The sequence below is a fragment of the Pogonomyrmex barbatus genome, unplaced genomic scaffold, assembly GCF_055798465.1.
Source record: "Pogonomyrmex barbatus isolate J1 unplaced genomic scaffold, ASM5579846v1 scaffold12, whole genome shotgun sequence".
NCBI lineage: Eukaryota > Metazoa > Arthropoda > Insecta > Hymenoptera > Formicidae > Pogonomyrmex > Pogonomyrmex barbatus.
The window spans coordinates 195,368-218,872 of record NW_028297108.1 but is presented as its reverse complement, the minus strand read 5'-3'; the positions used below and the strand labels follow the sequence as shown (position 1 = coordinate 218,872).

At 34.4% G+C, this 23,505-nt stretch overlaps 1 protein-coding gene across 3 annotated transcripts in view; it reads left to right on the top strand.

Moving 5' to 3' along the window:
• LOC105429683 (uncharacterized) overlaps window positions 1–23,505 on the top strand; it is a 225,220-nt gene that overhangs the window by 104,227 nt on the left and 97,488 nt on the right. The window contains exon 2 of one of the 3 annotated variants that reach the window (XM_089071875.1): window positions 20,760–23,468. The exons of the other annotated variants lie outside the window; for them this stretch is intronic. Coding sequence (XP_088928001.1) covers window positions 22,429–22,770 — 342 coding nt within the window. The 5' untranslated portion in view covers window positions 20,760–22,428 and the 3' untranslated portion in view covers window positions 22,771–23,468. Of the gene's footprint in view, window positions 1–20,759; window positions 23,469–23,505 lie in introns of those variants that run through there. 3 annotated transcript variants of the gene reach the window in all.

Sequence of the window (23,505 nt, the reverse complement as noted above, 5' to 3'; positions counted from 1 at the left end):
ATGCGTGTAAATAAGATATATTACAATTAAAGTTTTTTTTCCTTTCTGACGTCAATCGACTGGTTCGTTTCGTCAACACGCGATTTAATTTATAATAATGCCGGCTTCGCGAAGTTCCTCGATGATCGACAGCATCTCGTTGTCGTGAGCATTGTGACCAGCTTGGTGCGAAGCGTCGAATAATCGGAATCGATCCACCAGTTCGTTGGGATCGTCCCAATGCACGTAATCGATCTTGTTGTCATTTAACTTCATGATGGATGGTATAATATGCATGCCTATACCCTTTTTACTGCTTCTTTTATATGTAGATACGAGCGATGATGTTAACGTACTTGTATCCCTTGTTGCCCATGATGGGATTATGGGCGCTGTGACCATGTCTATGAGCATTCGTTGTTAATAATATACTTTTATACGTTTGTTTGTTATCTTCGGTAAATATAGCTTTATCGGGAAGTCTCTTGAAGATCAATTCGTATAATCCTGGTGTACCATTGTATCTCACATTGTCTATGATTATGGAGTCATTTTTGTCAACGTCAAACTTTTTGTCACCGAGCATTGTACCACTTTTATCGAAATAGATACCGTACCATTATCGATCGCTTTATCTATGTCGTCACCGAGAAGAAGGTCCACGTACTTTCGTCCCAATAGTCCTAGCTGACCATGAAGCGTCTCACGACTTCCATGCGTTTGCAGATTCTGTTTGATGGTTGTTTCGAGTGACGGTTCACAACGTCTTTTGTTTCAAAAATATTTTCATTTCGCACGAATAGCGGTATTTTCGGTAGTTCTTTTGATGGTTCTATCGATGTAGAATCGAACGTGAATGAATCAGACGCGGCATTCAATTGTTTTGTACGCTTTTTAGATTGCGGCGATAATTTCAACCATCCAACATCCGTCCAATACGAATCCCTGTTAGTAGTAGTATCGTCATCGTCATCGCTATCTTCACGTTTCTTTTTTTTCTTAATACTGAAATCCTTTGCAATATTGGCTACTTTTTTAATTGGATATGTTTCCTCGACAATCTGTTTTAAAGGTTCGACGATGGGTTTGAAGCGTCTCTCCAACGCTACAGCTTCATCTATTTTACCAGTTTTCAAAGCGCGATATTTTTTGCGAATCGAATCGCTCGTTTTCGCAATCTGTTTTGCTATTTTTGCTGTTTTGCTATTTCTCGCGATCTTTGATGTTATTCATGTGTTACGTCCAACCCGAAGTAAATATATTTTTATATATTTTTTTTTAAATGGATGGGACTTGGAAGGACGCTCCAAATACCCTCTCGCAGGTGGCCGCGCTGAGGCGTCCCTACGAGTCGGACACACTGTGCAGAGCCACGAGTGCGAGTCAACGTCTTGAAAAAGACGCTATGACTTCGACTGCGTGACGTGCGTCGGTCCGTAATTTAGGCAAGAGAATTTAATCTCTTTTGCCAGGGACAGGACTATGCGCGAATCTTGGGATAACGAGAAATGAAAGAGGGAGCAAATAACTAAACGATAAATAATTTAAATTTTACATGTAATTATTAAATTTTTAAAACGATTACAAGGTTAGGTAACTACAAGATCGTATCATTATTTCTTGCGTTGAAATATATTTATTGACGATATATTTACATTTGAAGAAAAAATAATAAAACAAGAAGGGTGTTACATACAGAAATTCGTATAATATAAATGTTTTAAAAATTGACGGATGTATTGTTTGGTTTTCTGTGTACAAATTCTATTAATCTATTAGTTTAGTATTTTTAATCTGTTATTAATCTATTTAAATTTGTATTTTGTTGTCTGTGTGTGGTTGTTTTTGAGAGGAGGTCGGGTTTTCGATAGTGAGGTCTAGGGGAGGAGGGGAAGGAGTCCGCAGTTCACAGAACTCGTCCAAGGATTTCTGGGTGCGGAAATCTGGATATATCTGGAGGTCATGGCGCTCTGGGAAGAGTACACTGAAATCTGGGGGTGATCCAGGTTCAGATGGTTTGATCGGGGAATAGGATGGAGGAGATATGTGTAAATAATGGGGTCTCCTGCTGGAACAACTCGTGGTTTCTTGATGTGTCAAAACCTCGGATGTCCTAGGCAAAAGATAGTTCCCTGATTGACGCGCTCGCTTGTTCCGACGGTAACGAAGCCTCTTCAGGGCTCGCCTCCGTCTTTGAGCGTCGGAGAGAGTGGATGATGCAGCTTTCACTAAAAGAAATGGATTTGGAATATGAAGGAAATGTCATTAGTCGCGAACCTTAAGGCTATCTCTGAAATATTTCAGGAAACCGAGAGATCTGACAGAGGAGAGAAATTAAAAGGGGAAAGAGAAAATTGTAAGAGAGGAGAGAAAAAGGAAAAGAATAGATTTCCCGAATTACTCGGCAGCCATGAACCTGCTGAGTGCTCCGCAACGCATAGGGAGCCCGAGAGGTCCGACGGCCCAAGCAAAGAAAGAAAGAGAAGAGAAAAAGAAAAAGGGAGTAAAAGTGTAAGGAGAACGGCAGAGGATAGAAAAGATGTAAGGGAGGAATGAGAAAATAAGGAGAAGAGACCCGAAAACTATTATTAGGGAAATTTTTTATGTGTAATTAAACTTACTTTTACTCTGGAGACTTGGGACTTGCGAGATGAAGGCGGTAATGGTGTCGCCAGGAAACTTGATCTTGTACCACTTGTACTTGTTGATTATTTTCGACCGACACCGACTGAATTATTGACAAACTGATAAACTGAAAATGTTCTGACCGTGTGAAAAAAAAGGACGTAGCAGAGAGTGTGTGTTCCGTGCCTTTAAGGGCACTATATATATATATATATATATATATATATATATATATATATATATATATGATTTCGTTGAGGAAAACATCTGTACACGTGTTGTTTTTCCGCGATTAGGATAATAGGGATTATCCGCTTAGCCAAATTCTTAATAACCGACTCCCGGAAGAGATCAGTTGCGTAGCCGTCGCGATCGTAACAGAACATGTGTCATTCGTTTATCCGCTTAATTAAATTCTAATAACAGATACCCGAAAGAGAAGAATCGTGCAGTCGTCACGACGTAACACATGTCTCATTGACGCATCAACATCAACTAACCACATTATGGTACGCGAACGTGTTAAATTCTTTTCTGTACCGCCTGTTGACAAGCGGACTGTCTTTGTCTATCACTAGGAATCTGTACTCGCGCCGCCAACAATCGCGGCATATCGCACAGAATTCATCATACGACATGTCAGTATTCACATGATCGTTGTAAACATGTTTCAAGTTGGTACCATCCTGTTTAAATAAAATCAGCAAATTCGCATTGTCGTGTATCAGATGTTTAGGTATCTTCGCATACATCTGACAGAGTTAGAAGCAGTCGAGTGGCGACCCATCGAGAAATACTCTCTTATCACATCTTGCTTATCACATGCAATGTCGAAGACGAAGATCGAATTGAGACGTGCCTCGCTCGGTGGAATGACGTTACTGTTGTTGGAAAACATAAAATAGCCGATTTCGTCGATCGATACCAACAAAATTTCGAGATATCGATATTTTGGTTGTTGCAACGACTTCGAATACACGTACACGTTCTCGAAACGTACACTATGCGGACTCAAGCAAACTTATGAGAACGTTGGTTTTACCGCAATTCGATAGACCACAAATAATTGCGCGTACTCGGTAGTATTTCACCATGCTTGCGCTTCGTCGCGATGTCTCCCATTTGCGCTTTCTCGTCATAGTTCACGACGTGTATCGTCTGCGGGTGCCGCACGAATTTCATGTTCACACTGCGTTATCTAGGCTTTGATTGAACGCCTATTTATAGGCGCGCGAAACCGCGATTCGCTCAGTAGCCAAAATGTATCTCGCGCTATCGCATCTATTTGATATTTGGGATTTACGCGCTGAATAGTTGCAATATATATCGAAGATCATATTGTTACGCATGTGTGGCGACTATATCGACCATGTGTCGGACAAACTTCCGGAGCATATAAAGGCGGATTTGAAGGTTCAAATCTATCGTCGCTGCGTCGAGCATTATAACCAATCGTGGCAACGCACGCATATAGACGTTCCTGCACTGAAGATAAAGGACTGTCAACATATGTCAGCAGCAACGAACAAAGGCTGCCTTGGAAGTCTGCTCAATCGAGCGATAAACGTGCTTCCTTTCGAGTTACATATTTCTGGCTATCAGTTTTGCGGTCCGGGTACTCGACTGAAAAAGCGACTAGTCAGAGGTGAAACGGGCATAAATCCATTGGACGCGGCGTGCCGTGAATACGACATTGCGTATTCTCGGAGCAATGATCTCACCGATAGACACGCGGCGGATAAGATACTCGTCGATAAAGCCCTAGGACGCGTCATTGCGAGAGATTTGAATTTGGGCGAAAAAGTTGCCGCTACAGCTGTTTGGGCAGCGATGAAAGCCAAGACCAAGATCGGCATGGGTATGAAAGCGAAGACAAAGAAAAAGCCAACAAAAAAAAAATGAATATTTCCGACGGCGAAACGAGGCGGCATATTACTGATTCTGTCAATGTTGGGCGCGCTCGGTTCCATTGGCAGAGCGGCCAGCGTGGCGAAAGCGGTAAACGACAAGAAAGCCATGCAACGTCAGCTCGAGGAACTACAACGTCACAATCACGCAATGGAAACGCGCGGACAGGGACTGTATCTCGCTCCGTACAAATACGGACGGGGATTATATCTCGCTCCGTACAAAGGCGAACGAGGTGTAACAGCGAAAAAAGAAAAAAAAAACGTCAAAGAGACAATAAAAATACCTACGGATGTAACTACCAACGTACAATTGGATCAGCTGGCGAAGCGTACCATACTTCAGAGGCGTTTTCATGCGTGACGCATTACCGATTAGCGGCGCGTGTCGAAAAGAGAGCGGTATCGTAAATCTGGATGACACGATGGGTCCCGACACTCATTGGGTAGCGTACGCAAAGAGAAACGATCGTGTTATATATTTCGACAGTTTCGATAATCTTCGATCGCCCAAGGAACTGGTACGATATTAAAACACTTGGCGCTACTTAGATCAAACGAAAATGCAAAACTAATGATGAGATTATTTGAATGTTACAAATAAAGGCAAAATTTATTATTTAATATGATTAAATTATAATTACACACACACATACACACACGCACGCACGCACGCACGCACGCACGCACGCACGCACGCACGCACGCACGCACGCACGCACGCACGCACGCACGCACGCACGCACGCACGCACGCACGCACGCACGCACGCACGCACGCACGCACGCACGCACGCACGCACGCACGCACGCACGCACGCACGCACGCACGCACGCACGCACGCACGCACACACGCACACACGCACGCACGCACACACACACATCTTATTCATGTTCTTTTTAGAGATATGAGCAGCGCCAAGTTTTTACATAAACATTTTTTTTATTTAAATAAAATTTTATCATTTATTTTATACTGTTACTTTATAATTTTTTGTGATAAAAACGTAGATTGAGTAAAGCAATTTTGTAATATAATAATATTTTAAAGCTAAATAATTATTGCCATTTGGGTTAGAAAAAGAAGTTTTTAATGGATAGAAAGATATACACATAATTTGGTTTTTATTATTTTTAAATTAAAGAAACTACTACTTGAGTTTTATTTTTTTAAAACAGTGGTTTATCAAATCTTTTATACCATTGAAATATATAATTGGATTAAAATGGACTTGTTCCATGTTTGAGCTCCATGTTTGTAGGACTATAACTTGGCGCCAATTATTGATACCAAATCTTTTATATAAATTTTACACAATCATTTGAGTTGGCAATATCCACTATACTTGACATCCTTTTTTACCTTTTTTTTAAAAAAAGTAATTTTATAGTGATATCAGACATTTTGAAGTATTTATAATTTACTTGTGTTAGAAAAATTAGCACATTGTCATTTTATCTCTCTTTTTATATTTATATATATCCAATAATAATATTAAAACAAATGTAATATTTACATGAAGGCAATTAATTACTTATTATTTATAAAAAAATTAATCGTTTTTGAGAAATTCCTATCGTATCGCTCATTAAGCGACGCGCTGAAAACGCTTTCGGCCTGAAACGCTTTCAGAAATATTTAATAATTTCGTTATTTCTTTTCAAACAAAATTAAAATGCTAAACATATTGTATTTTCTTCGAGAAGTGATTCTTCAAATAAAATAAATCGATTTTTTTTTAATCCTCATTCCAGTGTCCCTATTAAAAACAAATTTTGAAATCACAATACTTGAAAGAAAAATATATTTCGGAATTCGGAAATTCAAAACAAATCATTTTATATATTTTTGGTGTTATCTGTGAATTGTTAGCAACAGATAACCTAATTCGTACTTATTGCATTATGTGCACAGTCATAAAAATATTTATAATATATTAATTTTTTACTATAGAAATTAAATTATATAAAGGTTAAACATGAGATAATAGATCCTGAAGCTTCGAGATAAAATTTTTAATGTTTATTCGCGTACAAACCAGAATGGAAAGAATATAATTAAAAATCAATATTCGAGCTTGTACATACTCAACAAACTTACATTTATACATTTGCATGACGGAGAGAGGCAGATCAGCGGTAGATTATTGCTATTTAATAAAGAAATCAATTAACCTAATAATTATATTGAAAATTGCGTATATGATCTGTTTCCTAGTAATCATCTCTCATTTGATTTTCATTGAAGAATGAAATTTTAAAGCTACGAGAACGCGGTAAAAAATTTGTAATACAAAGTTATATAAATATATATATATATATATATATATATATATATATTTATATTAAAGAATCATTGATTTGCGGATATTTTTTTATTTAACTCTTGATAAATAATTTTTCATATAATTATATATAAAATGTTTTTATAAGTATGACAATAAATATAAGTATCTTATTATTATCCATAAATTACTATATAATATATAGAATTACGTAACATTTTATATAATTTAATATAAAATATTATATAAACTAATCACAAATATACTTGTTGATGAATAGTACAAAAAAGTTATGCTTTTTATACAAACAACCTATGATCTATGAACAATAGTGAAACATTTATATTTGCTCTTATTATTTATTATTTGTATATATTATGTAACAACATACTTCCAAATAATTTTAAAAATTTTATATCCCATTAAAAATTTTTTATCTCATTAGCATAGCTTTAAAATTTTATTCTTCAATATAAAAATATAGATAAGAAATGATCGTTTAGATTACTGCAAGACAGATTATATACGCAATTTTCAGTTTCAGATAATTGATTTTTGTGAAGTATCAATATCTCTCGCTGATACGCCTCTCTTCGTCGGCACGTGCAAATATGTAAAATGCCTGTTGAGTATGTATACAAGCTCGAGGGGAGAGTATATTAGAGAAGAGTATATTAAGAGAGTATATCAGGGGAGAGTTACCGAATGAATATTTTTAATTATCTTTTTGGTTCTGATTTGTACACAAATAAACGTTGTACATAAGTTTAATATATTAGGGAAAAATTATCGGAGAATGTGAATATATCGCTGAATATATCGATTTTTAATTATCTTTTCAGTTCTGATTTATATGCAAATAAACGTTGAAACTTTTATCTCGAAGTTTTAAAACCTATTATTACATGTTTAACGAGAAAAAATTAATATTCTCTAAATTTGAATCAGTGGAAAAGAATGATTGAATTAGTGATCCCTTGCATCACTAATAAATCAGTGAAACAGAGTCGAATCCACTGTGAAATTAATGAGAATGACAAGGTTCACTGATTGATCAGCGATTATATCGTCATTCACTTATTTATTAGTGGTTTCCGAAAGACAATGTTCGTGCGTGTCGGATTGCAAAGTCAAAGGCTAATCTGTAATAAGAAGTAATATATTTTAATGTATAAATTTTAATATTATATTTTAATAAAAACCTTATTATATCATATATTAGTATGTAAAATATACACAAAAAAAGGATTAGCTGCAAATTTTGTAAATGTGGATACCTATAAGAACTTTTACAACAAGAGTTCTAATTTAATAATAATAGCCAAATTTTTTTGTAACAACAATTACATTGTTGAGTGGGAAATTATAATTAACCCACACAGTTTTATATACATATACACACACATATATATATATATATATATAGAGTTATTTATTCTAAAGGAAATATAAATATAATTTTAAATAATTATAAATTTAATTAAAACGAATATTAATTGGCAAAATATTTATAAAGAGAGTTTTAAAATCATATTTTAGTAAAGAAATAATATAGAAATTTAGTATAAAAATATAAAAAGGAATAATTCATTTACATATAATATACAGCATGTCTAAATAAACGAAATTGAAAAATCCGCAAATATCAAAGAGATTCGTTAATCATGCATCGCGAATACATTCGCGATTACACCCAAAATAACTTTATCTCATCGATTTCATAAAATTATTACGTGCAACGCGCAAATTCTCTTGAATAAATTCATATTAATACTACGTCGCGTGAAGTATCGGGTTATCTAGTAAAAAATTGTTTATATATATGTAAGAAAATCTTTAAGGATAAAAATACAAATCACAGTCTTTATATAAAAATATCGTTATGAAATATCGTTATAGAAAATACACGCTTAATACGCTTTAAAAAAAGCAGACAATACTGAAACTTTTTGCACAGCTTTGAATTCATTCGACTTTTTGATGACGTTTAGATGATAATTGTCTGTGCTGATAGCCGTCATTTGACAAAAAGCAGATAAGAAAATTAGAAAATAACACAATAATATAATATCAAAATTTTAAAAATGCTACGAAAATGAAGCACAAAAGATGAAGGATTGAAATGGATATGATGTAACGGATATAGAACCGAAATAGTGACAGCGAATAACGTCACAGAATGTGATATATATTACGTTGTTGCATAAACAAAGTTTTCTTACTGAAAAAAAATAAAAATATAAATTGAATTTATATATTGTACATTTGTGTTTGTATATTCAGTTTTATATGCAACTTTTTTCGCGAAATAATAATAATAGGAAAAGCGAACATGAGAAATTATAGAATCACTTGTTGCTACTGTAAATAGTAAACCAAAACTTCGCAACTGGACTAGGGAATAGGCAATGCTAATAGGAAATGGAAAAAGAAAACAGATGATTGGAATAGGCGATGTAGCAGAGCAACTATGGAAATATAGAAGTACAAGACAAGTTCTTCAATCTATTTACTGCTGATTTGTCACCTCAAGAATTACCGAGTCATTACTGCGAAAAATTTACTCAAAACAATAATGAAAGCTTAACGAGAAGACGGGGATTTAAAATAAATCATTTTATGTTATATTCTCGATGCTATCTATGAGTTGTTAGCAACTGATCACTTCTTGGGAAAAAAAGTTTATATCTAATTATACATAATTATATCATATTAGATATAATTATATATAAGAGATTTATTAATATTACAAATTATATGCAATTATATCAAAATATTTATAACTCCATATCAAATTATAAAATTGTAGGATCACGGGTTTAATTTTAATTAAGTCACTCTTTCTCTTTCTGATTAAAGAATATATTCGCTATTTATTTCGGATATGACATTTATCGATCTTAACGCGGGGTTTACTTCTACCAATACGTCCATTCGCTCTCGCCGCTTTTGGAACTCTCTCGCTATTGGACCCCCGAAAGCCGACCTTCTCTCCATTTCGCTACGTGGTCCAATCAGACGACACGTTCAAAAGTTTTCACGAAGAAAGCTGATCAACCGTCGCAACAAAAGGAATGTCTTCTGACAAACAAAATAATATCACAGAGACAACAGAAAAAGTGTAAACACGATCAGGCACATCAGACCTGGCCATAATTATATTCTATAATCTAAATCTTTCCTACATTCGGCCATTCTGCGCTAATATCTGTCCTCAGATATTTTCGGTATCCTCGTCCGTCGTCAATTCATCCATATCGTCTACCCAGTGTTTCATATATTCAGTCGCAGTGAATGTCTCGTAGGGTTCTTCATGTTCGCCAACCTTCTCAACAATGTAGCGATCATTTCATTTAATATTCTTGTAATTCGATAAGGACCAAGATATTTGGGCGCAAACTTCAATCCAGGCTCAGTTTGCGTTCTCTTGATGGTAACGAGATCATCAACTGTATAAGATGTAGCCAATTTTCTTCGTTTGTTAAATCCTTGACGATTCTCTGCGCTGGACTTGTCAAATGCTCTCCTTGGCTCGATTTCTTATTTCATCCCGATCTTCCTGAAACATGCAAACTAATTCTTTCTTCTCTATCAGCTCACGGATAGAGGTGTCATCCTTCATCTTAATATCTGCCCCCCGAAAAGTAAATTAAAGGGCGTCGTTCCGATGCTTCTATGTGGCGTGGTATTTAAATACTTCTGTGCCGTATTCAAGGAAGAGGCAACGGATAACAGTCCTTTACAATTCTCTGATTTAGTTATCGATAGTCTATGCACAACCGATATGCACCGTTTTTTTTTTTTTCAAACTAGAACCACAGAGCTTGCATACTTCGATAACGATGGCCGCACAATACCGTCGCGCAATCATTCGTCTACCTGCCGCTTCACTATTTGTTTTTTTTTCTCGGGAAGTCTTCGCGCTCTTTGATACATTGGTTCATCGTCCTTAAGAATTAATTTGAATTCATTTTAATATTTACATCGCGTGTTTTATTTGGCTTATAGCTCCGAATCATATTTTCTAACGCATTTTTACAGTTATCGTTAAGGTGTGCGGCATCTAATTTGCCCGCTTCGTGCATGTAATCAATTTGGAGTATTTCTGGTAATTCGGAATTTTCTCTTGGTTTTAAAATTCAGCTCTGTTTATTCTAACTTCTACCGTCCTTAGAAAATCAGCACCGATAATTAAATCATGACGCATGAGCGTATCAGAGATCACTCGTATTTTAATAGGATAAATGCTGTCATCAATATAGATATTCGCGTCGAATTCGCCCAAGGTTTCATTACTAACCGAGTCTATGCCGTGAAAATAGATTTTGTTTTCTTTCAAAGGTGGAGCATTCAATTTAACGTAACAATCCGCACGCATCAAACACATATCGCTACCAGTGTCTATCATCGTTACCACGTTGTTATTAATGCATACATTCTTATAATATTTTCCGTCGCAACGCTCGCTTATCACGCAATTATCTCTTATTGTATCTTTTTTTTCGATGCATTTCACCGCTATGTGTCCGCGCTCGCCACAGTGAAAGCACTTTACACCCCTCTCCTTAGTCAGACAATCCGCACTCAAGTGATTTTGTCCTCCACAATTGTAACAGCGTTTCAGGCGGTTCCGCTCCATCAATCCTCTATTGCTTTACTCCTCCGTGAGACTTCGTAGTGCTATCCTGTTATTCCTTCGAGGCGATGAAACTGTTGCCCCTTCAGCCGAAGCGTTATTTTTTCGAACGCTTTTAATAGAGATGCCGTCGTTGTAAGCCTCTGAATTCGACCCTGGTCCTGCAATTTAAATCTGTAATACCATCAACAATGTAATCGACAATATCTTCCTCCTCGATCGGCACCCGGTTGGCTAAAATAATCTTATCATGCATGTATGAAAGCTTCGCCTCTCTTCCAAATTCATCCTTCAAATTCTCATCACGTGCCAGTTTGTTTGGACGATGATTAAACATAGCGCTCAGGAGAAGGTCTTCTGTCGACATTTCGATATGTTCGGGCTTAGAGCGGAATCACTCAGCCGCTTTATCTTTTAGCCTATCTATATATATCTATATATATTCGAGCCTATCAATATCTTTGTCATCTCGTCTTGTAGCTTGTATATCGTCGTGAGAAGCCGCACCTGCTTTTCCTATACTTTCCAGGAGTCGCTCGTTCCGTCAAATCCCAATAATTCGGCGATCGCCGTGCCTCCGTTCGACTTATCCCCGCCTCGATCTCTAATCCCCGCTCGATCACTCCGGGTCTCTCTCTCTCTCTTTCTCTCTCTCTCTCTCTCTCTCTCGAAGAAGAAGAAGAAGAAGAAGAAGAAATTTGAGCTCTCGTCGCGACACCTCCGTCTCGCGCACGTCTATTGCAGTCATTCCGGACGCATTCAAATCTTGCTCCTCGTCGCCACTCCGCGCGTCATCTAGTTCGCGAAGCCAATTGCTTGCAGGATCCGCTTCCTTTAAACGATTTATCAGGGTTACTTTTTGATTCGGCCGTATTTAGCTTCGAACGTCTTGAGCTTCTCCTTGAGTTCCTGCATTGTGAATTTGGACGGGTTCCTCGTAGGATTCATCTCACCTTTTCTTCTTTTGCCACTCACAGAGAGCATCAACTCACATCCAATTCTGTTGTACTCAGCGTAACTGCACTCAGCGTTATCACACTCAGCGTCACTGCGCAATGTCCGTCAACGTCCGCCTCAGTTCAATTATCCCAGACGAGCCCTCAAAAATTGTAGGATCACGGGTTTAATTAAGTTACTCTTTCTCTCTTTCTGATTAAAGAATATATTCGCTATTTATTTCAGATATAACATTTATCGATCTTTCAAACGCGGAGTTTACTCCTACCAATACGTCCGTTCGCTCTCGCCGCTTTTGGAACTCTCTCGCTATCGGACCCCTGAAAGCCGACTTTCTCTCCATTTCGCTACGGGGCTCAATCAGCCGATGACACGTTCAAAAGCTTTTACGAAGAAAGCGCGTGATCAACCGTCGCGAAGGGGATGTCTTCTGACAAACAAAATAATACGCAGAGACAACAGAAAAAGCGTAAACACGATCAGGCACATCAGATCTAGCTATAATTATATTCTATAATCTAAATCTTTCCTAAAAATCTTTCCAAAATTATATTAAAATTTTTTTCGGATAAAAGTTTATATCTAATTATATGTAATTATATCAAAATATTTCATATAAAATAATTCCATATAAAATTATATTGAAATTCTTTTTAGATAAAATGTTTTAGATCTAATTATATGTAATTATATCAAAATATTTATAACTCCATGTCAAATTATATAAAATTATATTGACATTTTTTTCGGTAAAAACTTTATTTTTAATGAATAAATAATGAAATAACATTATTACACATTACATCTTTCTTAATTGTAATATAACTGTAATATAACTATAATATAACTAAATAAGAAAAATATTTCCGATATTTAATACAGTTATTAACAAATTCATTAACAAGTAAATAAAATATATACAACAATTAATAAACATTTTCATAAGAATAATGATTTTTATTAAACATATAAGTTCACGGGTCTATACATGTAATTAAATTATCTACAAGAATTACATATGCAATCGAGATTTTAAAATTGAAACTATTTATACAATATAGTAACATTCATTAACTAAATCTATCATATTTTGAGCCGAGATCCTGTAATCACTTATTCGATCATTTCAGTAGCACGTTTCATCCCAATACCGAGATTAGGCGACATTGAGTAGGATCTCCAAATGGATGGGTGATCGGTTTTAGAAACATGCAATGATACGAGATAAAAAATGTTTCATCACTTTCTCTCATTCTTTTTTTCATTTTTTTCACTTATTTTTTGTAAGGGGTGTCACATATATTATTTTCAGTACTAGCAATCAATATCGGAACGCAACTGTAATTTTGTCGTCATAAGTATGCATAATTTGATCTGTTCATATATAATTATAAATTTTATCTATTTATATATAATTAGATCAGGTCAAAATCCATACATAATTAGATCTACAAAATTATATATAATCATATATAATTAGATATAAACTTTTTTCCCGGGCTAATTCCGTATTTATTGCAGTATGTTGCATGCACAGTCACAAAAAGATTTATAAGATATTAATTTTTTATTGTTAAAAAGTTAAATATGCCATAACATGTTCTAAAACTTCGAGAGAAAATTTCCAACGTTTATTCACGTATATATCAGAATCAGAAGGATATAATTAAAAATCAATATTAACTCGGCAACTCTCCCCTAATACCGAGCTTATATATATATTCAACAAGCGCACATTTGCACGTGCCAATGAAGCACGTACCATCGAAAGGGGCAGGAAATATTGCTACTTGATAAAAGAATCAAAAGCATGTAATTTAAAAATTGCGTATATGGTTTATTTCGTCCAGATACTAGGTAATCGTCTAGACAGCCAATTATTTTTCATTTGTATTTCCATTCTGAAAAATGAAATTTTGAAGCTAGAAGAACCATAAAAAAATTAAACATTTAAAGAAATACACCGAGAGTGATAAGGTGGAAACACTTGTAATATTAATTAATAATATTCATGTTTCTATCTTTACATGAACATTATATGACATTTACATTCACTTTGATTTATATGACCTTATTTCATCTTTTTTCATTTATATAATTTATTTATATAATAATATTTCTTAAAAATAATTATTTTCAAAAATTTATCCTTTGGTATCCCTATTAAAGAACATTTATTATAAAAAAGAACAAAATAAAAATACGTAATAAGTTTCTAAATATAATTATTTAAAAAAGAACGTTGTAAATATTATACTTTAAAAAATATTCAAAATATGAAAAAGTTTTATAGAAGAGTTTCATAATTAAATTACTTCCATATATATTCAACAAGCGCACATTTGCACGTGCCAACGAGGCACATATCCATTGAAAAAAGAAATACTGTTACTTGATAAAAGGAAATATTGTTACTTGATAAAAGCACCACTTAATTTAAATTAAAAATTGCATATATGATTTATTTCGTCCAGATAAGTAATCTAAACAGCCAATTATTTTTCACTTGTATTTCCATTCTGAAAAATGAAATTTTGAAGCTAGAAGAATCATAAAAAAATGTGAAAAATATATAAAAAATATGAAAAAGTTTTATAGAAGAGTTTCATAATTAAATTATTTCCATTTAAATAATATTTTTATAAAATAATTTGTTCCACAAAAATTCTGAAAATTTTTAAAAATAATTATTTTTTAAAATATATGGATAAATGGATATATGGATTATGTGAATAATTTTATATAAATTTTTATTTTTAAAAACATTTTTTTATATCTTGAAGTTTTTGAGGATTAATGAAAAAAAATTAAAAGTGCTTTATTTTATAAGGAGTAGGTTTACCTTTAAGATTTTTTGACAGAAACTAATATTTTTTGAATTCATCTATTTATATAATCTATATGCATAAAAAGTGTTATTTAAATTAGAAATTGATACTTCACGAAGATACTTTATAAGTACCGCAATTACTCCAATTTTACTTTGTAATATCCAACTTTAAGTCATGCTCACAAATCAATCTGTCTCCTTCAGAAGATATATTAAGATTAACAGGTATAGGCATGTGTAGTAATATTTATTGTTTCAATTATACTATTAGCATACATTAAAATAACATTAAAGTAAATATCTGATATCTTTAATTTTAATCGAATTATTATAAGTTCTGAGTTTCTTACGTTTATTCTGTTTCAAGCGCGTGTCGCAATATCAATATCAGTACTTCAACCGTGCGAGAGAACTGCTTTATATTTTGAATACTTCTTTTATCGTCGGCATAATATATTTTCAATTAATTCTACTTGTTAATTCTACTTGCTAAATTAACATTAATATATTTCTTTCGGCTTGTGATTTTATTTACATTTGTAACAAACGGTGGCGATAGCGATTATTCAAAAACACTGTGCTCGATTGTCATTAATAAAATTAAGATTCATATTTGTATCTCATTTTTATCGAAAAATGCTTTTTAAAATATACAGAAAAATGCTCTTTAATATATAACTTATATTATATGTATCACAAAATCTCAGAAATAAATAAAATTGTAATATCTATTGATAAAGTATTTATTGATAAAGAAGTATATGAATACAGACTTTCGTGTATTTATAAAATCATATTATTGAATTTTATTATTCTTTTCTAATTTCTTCTATTATATATGCAACTTTTTCGCGACGATAATAAATAATGAACAATAATATTAAGAAAAGCGAACATGAAAAGATCTGAATCCATTTGTTGCTACTGCAAAAAGTAATTCAGAACTTTGCAACTAGGTTAGGAAATAAACAATGAGAATAGGAAATGAAAAAGGGGAATAGGCGGTTGGAATAGGCGATTTACCAAAGCAACTGTGGAAATATGGAAATATAATGCAGGAATGAGCAAGGGATGATGTCGGGTAGAATATAGGGGAAGAAAGATTGATCAGAGAATTAAAAACAGGGAGAGGTGAGTCTAATTATAAGAAAAGGTAACAGAAAGGAGTTCAGAGGATATAAATGTAATAGTATCAGTGTTGAATGACAAAAGGGATAAAATAAAGATGTCTCTTAAGTCCTCACTTGTTTGATATTTTGTTGTTGAATTTAGAACAGGAATTATGAAAGATGAGAAGGAATAAAAATAGAAAAAGAAAAAGTATTTCTTATACGCAGATGATGTTATGTTATTAGTCGAGCATAAAGAGAGAATGAAAAATATGTTGTTGAAAAAGCAAATTATTTTGATATGAAGAGATTGGTGTTATCCATGATTAAATTAAATTAAATAAAGGAAAAGAAAGATGGAAGAAAATAAGTTGACGGTAGAAAGAAAAAAGTTAGAAATGATAAAATGTTTAAGAGTTAATTACGTTTTACACGGATAGTTTGATAAGATTAAACAAAGTAATAACGATTTAATAAAAAACAATAAATAAAATAAGATATTTTTAATAAATATAAGGTTTATGATATAGTTCATTGAATAATTCATCATAGCGTATACAAGATAAAATGGTGTTAAAATATATATAATTATAATCATGTAATATAATTACAAATGTATACGGTCATATTTAAAACAAAAAAAATAATAATATAAGCAATAATAAAATAAGTTCGATTCTTTGTCTAAAATATAATAAATAATGAATTAAATTATATCTGATTATAGTCTCTCTTTACAATTTTATAATATTGTATATATTTTTTTTTTAACGAAGAGGAAATACTCTTTATGTAAACCCTATAGAGGGTTTTTTATTAGCTATTCAATTAAAATATAATAAAAGTAATAATTTTTTCTTATTAAAATTTCAGGAAATTCAAATAAATTCGAAATTAAGAATTATCTTAAAGATAAACGAAAAAGTATTCTAAAACTTATAAAAATAACAAATAATAATGCAAATTCAATTCCTACAATCGCGATTTATGGCGCATGTCATAGAATTTGTAAAATTTATAAACAATACATTATAAGAAAATTATTGCATCAAATAATTACTGTTACTGCAATATAAAATAGATATTATCGATCCTTTTTATAATTATAAAATGGTTTTTTTTAAAAACCAAGAAATTTTATTTGCCAGAGAAGCTACCATAGGCATATTTTTCTTATTAATAAAAAATTAATTATATTTGAGCAACTTTTGTCAAATTTTCCAAATAATAATTTATATATTTTTATCTGTATTATCTTTTCTTCTTATTTATGCACATTTATCTCTTATTGTTTTGTTACGTCCAGTCCGAGGTAAATAGTTTTTTGGAAAATGGATAGGCTAGGAAGGACGCTCCAAATACCCTCTCGCAGGTGGGCGCACTGAGGCGTCCCTACGAGTCGGACACACTGTGCAGAGCCACGAGTGCGAATCAACGTCTTGAAAAAGACGCTATGACTTCGACTGCGTGACGTGCGTCCGTCGGTCCGTAATTTAGGCAAGAGAATTTAATCTCTTTTGCCAGGGACAGGACCATGCGAATCTTGGGATAACGGGGAATGAAAGAGGGAGGAAATAACTAAAACGATAAATAATTTAAATTTTACATGTAATTAATAATTTTAAAACGATTACAAGTTTAGCTAACTACAAGATCCGTGTCATTATTTCTTGCGTTGAAATACATTTATTGAAGGTATATTTACATTTGATAAAATAATAAAAAAAGGTGTTACGTATAGAAATTCATGTAATATAAATGTTCTAAAAATTGACGGATGTATTATTTACAAATAGTGTACAAAGTCTACTATATTTGTATGTTTGTCTATATTCTAATTATTCTTATCTTACATAGTTTAGTATTTTTAATCTGTATTTGATAATTTTATCTTACGTTGTTAATCTATTTAAATTTGTATTTTGTTATCTATGTGTGTGATTGTTTCGGAGAGGTCGGATTTCCGATGGTGAGGTCTAGGGGAGGAGGGGAAGGAGTCCGGAGTTCGCAGAACTCGTCCAAGGATTTCTGGGTGCGGAAATCTGGATATATCTGGAGATTAGTGTCATGGCGCTCTGGGAAGAGTGCGCTGAAATCTGGGGGTGATCCAGATTCGGATAGTCTGATCGGGGAATAAGACGGAGGAGATATGTACAAATAATAGGGTCTCCTGCTGGAACAACTCGTGGTTTCTTCGGCATGTGTCAAAACCTCGGATGTCCTAGGTGAGGGATAGTTCCCTGATTGACGAGCTCGCTTGTTGCGACGATAATGGAGCCTCTTCAGGGCTCGCCTCCGTCTCTGAACGTCGGAAAGAGAGGATGATGCAGATTTCACTAGAAGAAATGGATTTGGAAATGGATTTGGAATATGAAGGAAATGTCATTGGTCGTAAACCTTAAGGCTATCTCTGAAATATTTCAGGAAACCGAGAGATCCGACAGAGGAGAGAAATTAAGAAGGGAAAGAGAAAATTGTAAGAGAGGAGAGAAAAAAGGAAAGAATAAATTTCCCGAATTATTCGGTAGCCATGAACCTGCTGAGTGTTCCACAACGCATAGGGAGTCAGTGAGGTTCGACGGCCGAAGCAAACAGAGAAGAAGCAGATTTTGCCGAATTACTCGGTAGCCATGAACTTGCTGAGTGCTCCGCAACGCATAGGGAGCCCGAGAGGTTCGACGGCTGAAGCCAACAGAGAAGAAACAGATTTTGCTGAATTATTCGGCGGCCATGAACCTGCTGAGTGCTCCGCAACGCATAGGGAGCCCGAGAGGTCCGACGGCCCAAGCAAAGAAAGAAAGAGAAAAGAAAAAGAAAAAGGAGTAGAAGTGTAAGGAGAACGGCAGAGGATAGAAAGGATGTAAGGGAGAAATGAGAAAATATAAGGAGAAGAGACCCGAAAACTATTATTAGGGAATTTTTCTATGTGTAATTGAACTTACTGTTACTCTGGAATGCCGGAGATTTGGGACTTGCGAGATGATGAAGGCGGAAATGGTGCTAGGAAACTTGGTCACTTGTACTTGTACTTGGTGAAATTGTTGATTTATTTCGACTGACACCGACTGATTGAATTATTGACAACTGATGGACTGAAAATGTTCTGACCGCGTGAAAAAAGGAAGTAGCAGTGCGCGCTCCGTGCCTTTAAGGGCACTATATATATATGATTTTGTTGAGGAAAACATCTGTTGTTTTTCCGCGATTAGGATATTAGGGATTATCCGCTTAGCTGAATTCTAGAAACCAACCCCCGGAAGAGATCAGTTGCGTAACTGTCGCGATCTAACAGAGTAACAGAACATGTGTCACTCGTTTATCCGCTTAATTAAATTCTAATAACTGATATCCGAAAGAGAAGAATTGTGCAGTCACGACGTAACAGTTTTATTTTCTAAATATTTTCAAAATATTTCTATGTTGGATGATAACTGCTCCGTTTATTTAACAATATAATTATAAAATATCATATAACTCTTTTTTGTGTATTAACCCAATAAATATACTTTTTATATTTTAATTTAAACTTTAAATTAAGTCAAATATATTGTTATATTATATATAAGTAAGAATATTATTTTTAAAAAAATAAAAACATTACATAATAAAAGAATAATTTTCTTAAAAAAAAAAAGTTACTTCTTATCTTGTCTTGATTTAAATTTAGTTTTCTTGTGTATTGACTTATTAAATATAAGAGGTATATATTTATAATTATATTGTTACAAAAGCGAAGCACTTATCATTCAAAAAATGTATTTAGAAAAAGACATTTTCGATAATAGAAATATATAAACGTGAATAAATAAGAAGAAAAGATAATACACATGAAAGATGAGATTAGTATAGATTAATAAAGTATAGATTGATAAGCTAGATTAATAAAGTATAGATAAAAGATGAGACATGAAACCAATGAAAAGATAACTACGAAAATTTTTAAAAAATAATCACGCGCAAGCGTATGTAACAATAAAAATTCGCACAATGAGATTTACCGATAATTTCTCGCAAAAGTCCTATAGGTACGTAAGTAGAGGTTCAGTCTCATCAAATTTCAATATTTTTGTTTCAATATATTATTTTCAAACAGTTTGGCAGACATTTCCGAAATAGCGTAAATACAGTTCAGAAGGGGTGCGAACAATGGATGCTCCATTGCATCTTTATATGACAATTCGTTCATGAGTTTTCTGGTAATATTCGAGAAGACTAGCAAGAACTTTATACATTACATACATACATAATACATTTTAGGAATACATAATACATTTTAGACAAAAAGTTATCTTTGAATATCACTACTGAACCGTTTGCAGATACGAAACTGTGGAGCAAAGTCTTAGATTCACATATGAGAATATCGCATGGAAGCGTAAATCGCAATTCTCAATAATTCATCTCTAAAGAATTCGGGATCCTTTTTTGCAGACGCGATCAACGCCAAAAGCACGCCGCGAGGCATGCCGCGAACGACGCCGAGTTGCCAAATTCTTCTCCGATCGACAATTCCGACCATATCTTTACGACAAGAGAGTGTGCGTCACGGCGGGGCCCGACCACGAACCAGTCGTGAAAACTCGTAATTATTTTGCGAAAAAATATCACCTCAGTCAGGAATCGAACCTGGATCTTCTGCTTACCGGGCAGGTATCCCTTCGACTACTGAGGCATATGATGATATTTATTGCAAATAACGTGTTTAAAATAACACGTCAACAATACACACACACACACACACACACACACACACACGCGCGCGCGCGCGCGCGTGTGTGTGTGTGTGTGTGTGTATGTATTCTCTCGAATCCTCACGACCGGTACTCCAGAGAGATGATGGTCCTATTCTCTCGATGCATGCAGGTCGGACTGCAGCGGCGATACCCTCCAACGCCATTGGCAAATATACAAATAATCCTCCTGGAGCACGACAGGAGAGATTGCATCAAGCATGGCTGGAGCCCTCGAATTAATATTTTGTTCGTTGGCGATCGTCACAAGCAGATAAAGGAACATACGTATACTGTTGGAAAAAATGTGTTGAATTTAACATAAATCACATGTCCCAAACGGTCCACTCAAAATTTTGTGTTAATTTAACATAATATAAATGTGTTAAATAATACATAACACCGATACTATGTTAATATTTTAACAAAAAAAATGTATTCTTGATCTTAATTTCAAGATAATTGTGTGTTACAACATAATTTTTATGATAAAATTAACACATAAAAAGTGTTTTTTTTACAGTTTATAAATATAACTGCTCAAATGGATATAATATGTAAAAGTTACTATTTATGTGTTAAAAGTTTATTTCTTAACAAAAAGTTTGTGTTAATGTAACAGTTTACTTTTGTTAAATAGTAAATATACAAAAATGTTGATTTTATATTCTAGAAATGTTAATTGATCTTTTTACTAATATAAATTATATACAGGACGAGTTTTTTAACTTGAGACTGCAAAATATCTGGAAACATAAGCATTGTATGAAAAAAATGTTCCAAATAAACCCTCAATATTTTCGAAGGGGCAATTCTATCCCGCAAAAGTTAGCCCCCTCACCCCCCCTTTTTTTTTTTTTTACGGAGGTAGGGGAAAATGCATTTACGCACACCTGGAGAGCAACCGTTCCTCTCAGGTAGTGTGGGACTCATCCGATAATCGGAAATACTCACTAAAACCCCTCCTCAGGACAGAGTACAACCACGACAATGGGAAGGACCCGGAACGCCAAGCATAACTTCAGGCCCATCCCAGGCCATAGCGATAAGCCACATCCATCACAGTTGACGAAAACTACATATAGATAATAATCTATTAAGAGGTCTACGATAAAGGGACGTCTCACGGAGGTGACGACAACAACAAGCGTCGTCCCACCGGGCATCCAGCACAGTAAATAAATAACAAATATATAACAAATGGAAGTGATAAGGAGCACACAACCACAAAAAGGCGACAGTACGCAAACTCCAATAATAACAAGTAGGGAGAGGAGGAAACGAGTGGCGACAAAATCACCAGACATCATCACAAAACGACAACGAGGAAACATAAAAGGCGCAATACGGGATACGCGTAAAAACGGGTGATGCCATTGGCCATGCGGGGAAAAGGCCAATCCCATCTCCCGACGGAACGGGGAGCACCGAGACTCAACGACGAGTCTGACGGCTATCCGTCCGATAAAGGACCTCGCTGTCTCGCCCTCTCCGCACACTCCTTGACGAACATAACGTCCTCGGCAAAGGAAGCGACGAGCCTCCAATTCTCCTCGCTAGAGAGCATTATCGGTACGATCGACTCGTCATTCAGGGCACTGCCCACGCTATCCGATAGAACGTCCCGGAGAAAGGATCACGCCTCACAATCCGTTAATGTATGGGACGCATCGTCAGTCCCGAACTCGCAGTGTTCACAGCCGTCGGAATAGTACCTGCCTATTCTTTTCAGGTACACGCTGAAGCATCCGTGGTCCGTCAGGAGTTGCGTCAGCCTAAACGACAAACCACCAAAGTCACGCGACATCTACTCAGAAAAGTGGGGCAAAATAATCCCCCTGGTGCGAGGAGCGGGATCCTCGGGACCCATCTCCTCAATATGCGCTCGCACATGTTGAACATAAGCTCATTCCCCTTCGATTTAATGGCCAATCGAGCCCTGTTCGAAATAGAATGCTCGTCATGATTTTCAATCCGCGAAATCATGTTATACACATATCTACGGTTCTCCGCCATTAATCGAAATAGCCCCCTCACCCCCTGGGTGAAAGAATTGCTCCCTCGAAAATATTAAAGATTTATTTGGAACATTTTTTTCCCACAATGCTTATTTTTCCAGATATTTTCCAATCTCAAGTTAAAAAACTCACCCTATAGGGGTTACGTTAAGTTTATAAATTATACACGCATATAAAATAATTGACATGTTTTAATTCCAAAATAATTTTTTCAGGATAACAAATTTGTAAAAAAAATAATGCAATTTTTAACACAAATATCTGATAAACATAAAAACAATGTTATACAATATTGTTATATTTTTAAAATAAAGACAATGTAATAATATAAAAATTTTTTAAAGATGTTACAAAAAATATTCAGTAATAATGACAAAATCTTCGTCTGAGGATTTGTAAATTTCCCAGCTTTTAATATAAGGCAAATCA